At 61.7% G+C, this 4,342-nt stretch overlaps 1 protein-coding gene across 1 annotated transcript in view; it reads left to right on the top strand.

The window, feature by feature from the left end:
- Positions 1-3,059: 3,059 nt before the first annotated feature.
- Positions 3,060-4,342, top strand: part of LCK (LCK proto-oncogene, Src family tyrosine kinase) — a 7,791-nt gene continuing 6,508 nt past the window's right edge. The window contains 6 exon segments of the mRNA XM_010000604.1: positions 3,060-3,161; positions 3,285-3,366; positions 3,451-3,541; positions 3,681-3,779; positions 3,889-3,992; positions 4,105-4,254. Of these exon segments, the coding sequence (XP_009998906.1) occupies positions 3,060-3,161; positions 3,285-3,366; positions 3,451-3,541; positions 3,681-3,779; positions 3,889-3,992; positions 4,105-4,254 (628 nt within the window).

The raw sequence follows: 4,342 nt of genomic DNA, 5'->3' as shown, positions 1-4,342 counted from the left end.
CGGGAGCGGCGGCGGGGGGGGGAGAGGGCCTGCTCCCGGGAGGGTCGCTGAGCTCCAGCCGGGAATGGGGAGGACGTGAGAGGGAGACGGTGCCCTGGCTTCTGCTGCCGGGCCATGGGAGTCTGAGGGACTGGTCTTCATCGCCAACAGGTAACGGGGACCTGGGGGGCTAGAGGGTTTGTACCCTCCGGATGGGTGCTGGGGACCCCTGGGTGCCTGGGGAGGGTGGGGGGTCCCGTGGCACTCTCTGAGGTTGCCCATTGGATCAGGTTTGGGCTCGTTGCTGCAGGAGGGGGGTGGGCTCAGGTGCCCGGGTGGGAGATGGGGGAGCAGGGCTGGGCTCCCCGTTCCTCTGTGGCCTCCCAGTTGGGCTGAAAGGCACTGCCCCGATGTCCCCTGCCTGCCAGGGGTGCCAGCTCCCTCGCAGGGCTCACCCCAGTTCCCCATTTCCAGGGCAAAGTGGGAGTTTTGTCCCTGGGGTCGGGCTCTCACCTCCCTGTCTGTGCCTTGGGGCCAGGCAGCTGTTTAGTGCCGGTTCATCGGGGTCCACTGCCCAGTCTGGGGGGGTTCAGACACTGAGATACACCTGGTTTTGTTGCTGTCTCAGCACAAACAACCCCCCCCACTGCGGTGGCAGCTCTGGGGCCATGGTCCTCAGTGTCTCTGCAAGGCTTCACCAGCATGGGACTGACCCCCCAGCTGAGGAACAGCTGGCTCAGGGACCATAGTGAGCCTAGAAGAGCATCAGGGACAGGGGCAGGTCAACCTTCAGCCTGGACACACTCCAGGAGAGGCAGAGCCAGGGAGAGGCACCTACATGGTTGTGTGAGGACAGACCTGCACACCCATGCACACACTCAGACACCTTACTAGGGGCACGGGGTGCCTACACACCCCTCCCAGGCTGCCTTCGCAGGAGAAATTCAGTTGCACAGATGGAGTCACAAAACCTGACTTCAAACACCCTGTTTCACTGGTGTGGCCCTGGCGCCGTGCAGGTGACACAGCTGCTGGGTGGAAATTGTGCTGTGGCTTCAGTACATGAGAAAAAAGGAGAGAAAAAAAAAAGAAAAGGAACAATAGCAGCACCTCCCTCCCTGCTCTGGCTTCGTGCAGGGAGGAAAAAACACCTCCCAGCAGTGCTTGCTGGTGGTGAAGATGTTTGAAGGGCTGGGGGCAGGTTTTGGAGAGTGAGGGCTTCTCTGTGGGGCCAGGGTGGTGCTTGGGGCTGGGAATGGACTTTGCTGCTCCCCGGACATCACTGGGGCCTTGCCTGCTCCTGCCTGCATCAGGGCACTGTGGTGTGGCCAAGCACATTTTTGGGTGCCAGAGTGTGTTGTTTAAATCAGCATCCCTGGGAGCTGAAGGCACCCGGGTGGGGTGTTGTGTTTCCAGCATTGAAGCTCCCAAAGCAGCACTGCATGGCAGGGAGGGGGCTTCCTTCTCTGCCCCCTCCTCACCAAACTCACCCATCGCCTGGTCCCCTTGGCTGCTCTGTCACTGGGCACCCCGAGGCAGCACTGTGGGGACAGTCCCTGTGTTCCTGCTGTGGGTGTTGAAAGAACCCTGATGACCCTGTCCCTGAGGGAGGAGCTCCTGGTCCTCAACCCCTGGCACTGTGGGCTTCTGGCAGGCAGATCCTGGTGGCACCTTGGGGACCCTGCACCTTCCCTGGGGACCCCCTTTGAGGCTCTTCCCTGTGTCCCCAACTGCCCATGGGGGTACCCACTCCAGTGAAACCCCCAAGTGCTGTGCCCTCCTGGGCAGCACAGAGAGAGGTATATTTTGGTGGGTGTTTGTGAGAACCCGGCGGCGCGATGGCTGCCGGGTAGGACACTGCGGAGAAAATGGTGGTGGCAGCGTTGGTGGCTAATGTCTCCCAGCAGAGCAGCTACCAGCTTCCACCAGGGTCCTGGCTCTCTGCAGGGCATGGTGGGGACAGGGACCCTTGCAGCTGCATCACTTCGGTGCCAAATAAAAGCTCTCTTGCTTGCCAAAGCAGCTGCTGATTTTGGGTGCCGGGGGCTGAGACACCTGGGCTGGTTCTCAGCTCCTGCCGTTGGCACCCGATGCCTGTGGAAACCACACCAGCCCCCCAGAGAGCCCCTCTAACACTGCTGGGCAGGGCCTGGGAAGAGGATTTGGTGGCCAGGTCTTGGTGGAGATAAATCCCAGCAGTGTGGGCGTGGGGGATTCTGCAGAAGAGCTTTTTCCAGGGCCGTGGGCTGCTGTTCCCATGGGTGGTGCTGCCGCGGCTCCCGGCGCTCAGCCCTGCTGGGAAGGCAAGAGCTGCCCGGGGGGTCTGCAGAGCCTGGATGACCTTGGTGGCATCAGTGCCCCGGTGCCAGGGATCCTGCAGCACAGCTCTGTGCCTGCTTGGTGTCACCGTGGCCAGGGCTGATGCTTGAGGGTGAGGGATTCTTGATGCTTTAGGGTGGGCTGCTGAGGATGCGGGGTCCCCGAGCAGGGAGGGGGGTTCTAAGGACACCTCTGATGCCAGAGCACAGTGACAGGGGCTGAATGTGGGGGGGGGGAGGCTGAGAGAGCCCCAGGTGGGGGGAGAAGGAAATCAGAGGTGATGCAGCGTGGGTGGGGGAGCATTCGCATCCGCCTCTGACCCCAGGAGCCACTTTTAGGGCCAGGGAGGTGCCTGTTGCAGCCAAACCTCGTAAAACACACGTTGTGGGGCAGAGCGAGGACTTATTAATTCCTAATGGGTGGTGGAGAACACAGGGATTAGCCCAAGGGCTGGAAGGTGGGAAGGAGCCAGCAAAGGAGGCAATGCCAGGCTGTGCTGGCAGCTCAGGGAGCCTCAGGCTGGGGATTAATTGCCTTCAGTGTTTTTAATTAACAAAGCCAGAGCAAAATTAGGAGAAAATATGGCTGGTGACTGAGTGTCAGGGAATGCCCTGAGTTCAGCAGAGTCTGCAGGATGGGCCATGCAATGTGGGCAGCCAGATGGATGGATGCAGGGATGGGGATGTGCAGGAGCAGGGGGACAGGCATGGCTGGAGGGGGAGGAAGGCTTCCCTCACCACCCCTCACCCCCCTCAGCCACCATGGGCTGCTGCTGCAGCTCAGACTATGATGAGGACTGGATTGAGAACATCGACATCTGTGAGCACTGCAACTACCCCATCGACCCCAACAGCAAGCGCCAGGTGAGCAGGGGGTGAGAAGACCCCCCTTCCCAGGTCCTGGTGGCCAAACTCCTCTGGAAGTGGCCATGAGATGGCCAAACCCCAGCAAGGAGATGGCTCATGGGGGTCCTTGTCCCCTCACAGAGGTTGATCCGCAACGGCTCTGATGTGCAGGACCCCTTGGTGACCTACGAGGCCACGTCCCCACCGTGCTCCCCACTGCAAGGTAAGGACCAGCTTCAGCAAGGGGTGCCTGGGGACAGTTCCCCCCTTTGCCACCACCACCCTGCCCCTCTGCTGGCCCCCCCAGATAAGCTGGTGGTGGCCCTGTACAACTACGAGCCCAAGCACGACGGGGACCTGGGGCTGCGGAAGGGCGAGAAGCTTCGCATCCTGGAAGAGTGAGTGAGCTCTGCAGGTGCCCCAGCACCCGCACTGGCACAGCCCTGCACCTCCCTGACTGGTGTCCTGGTGCTGCCAGGGGGGTCCGTGTGGGGTCCTGGCAGTCAGGGTGGGTCTCACCTCGCTGTGTCCTTGCAGGAGTGGGGAGTGGTGGAAGGCGCAGTCACTCACCACCGGCCAGGAGGGTTTGATCCCCTACAACTTTGTGGCCACGGTGAACAGCCTGGAGCCTGAGCCGTGAGTAGGCGTTGAGCAGGAGCTCTTCTGGCAGGGGGGGAAGGTGCCAGGAGCATCCCCTGAAGGTGGCCTGAGCCCCACCGGCCCTAACCTTGCCCCGTGTGTGCAGGTGGTTCTTCAAAAACATCAGCCGCAAGGACGCGGAGAGGCAGCTCCTGGCGTCGGGCAACACCCACGGCTCCTTCCTCGTCCGGGAGAGCGAGACCTCCAAAGGTACCACCCCATGGGTCCCCCCAGCACCTCCTGCCACCAGCACTGGGAAAGGCACTGGGAAGTGCGGGAGGAGTGCTGGGATGACACACACACCTGGTCTCTGTCTCCTCAGGCTCCTACTCGCTGTCGGTGAGGGACTTTGACCAGAACCAGGGTGAGACAGTGAAGCACTACAAGATCCGCAACATGGACAATGGGGGGTACTACATCTCCCCCCGGGTCACCTTCAGCAGCCTGCACGAGCTGGTGGACTATTACACACGTGTGTGCTGGCCAGGGGCTGGGGGAATGGGAGCTGTGCCTGCCTGCAGGCAGGGGGTGGAAGTGGGGATGGGGATGGGGATGTGTGG

This window comes from Chaetura pelagica, unplaced genomic scaffold, assembly GCF_000747805.2.
Source record: "Chaetura pelagica isolate M959 unplaced genomic scaffold, ChaPel_1.0 scaffold676, whole genome shotgun sequence".
Classification (NCBI taxonomy): Eukaryota; Metazoa; Chordata; class Aves; order Apodiformes; family Apodidae; genus Chaetura; species Chaetura pelagica.
Note: the sequence above shows the minus strand (reverse complement) of the source record. Positions and strands in the feature narration are given on the sequence as shown.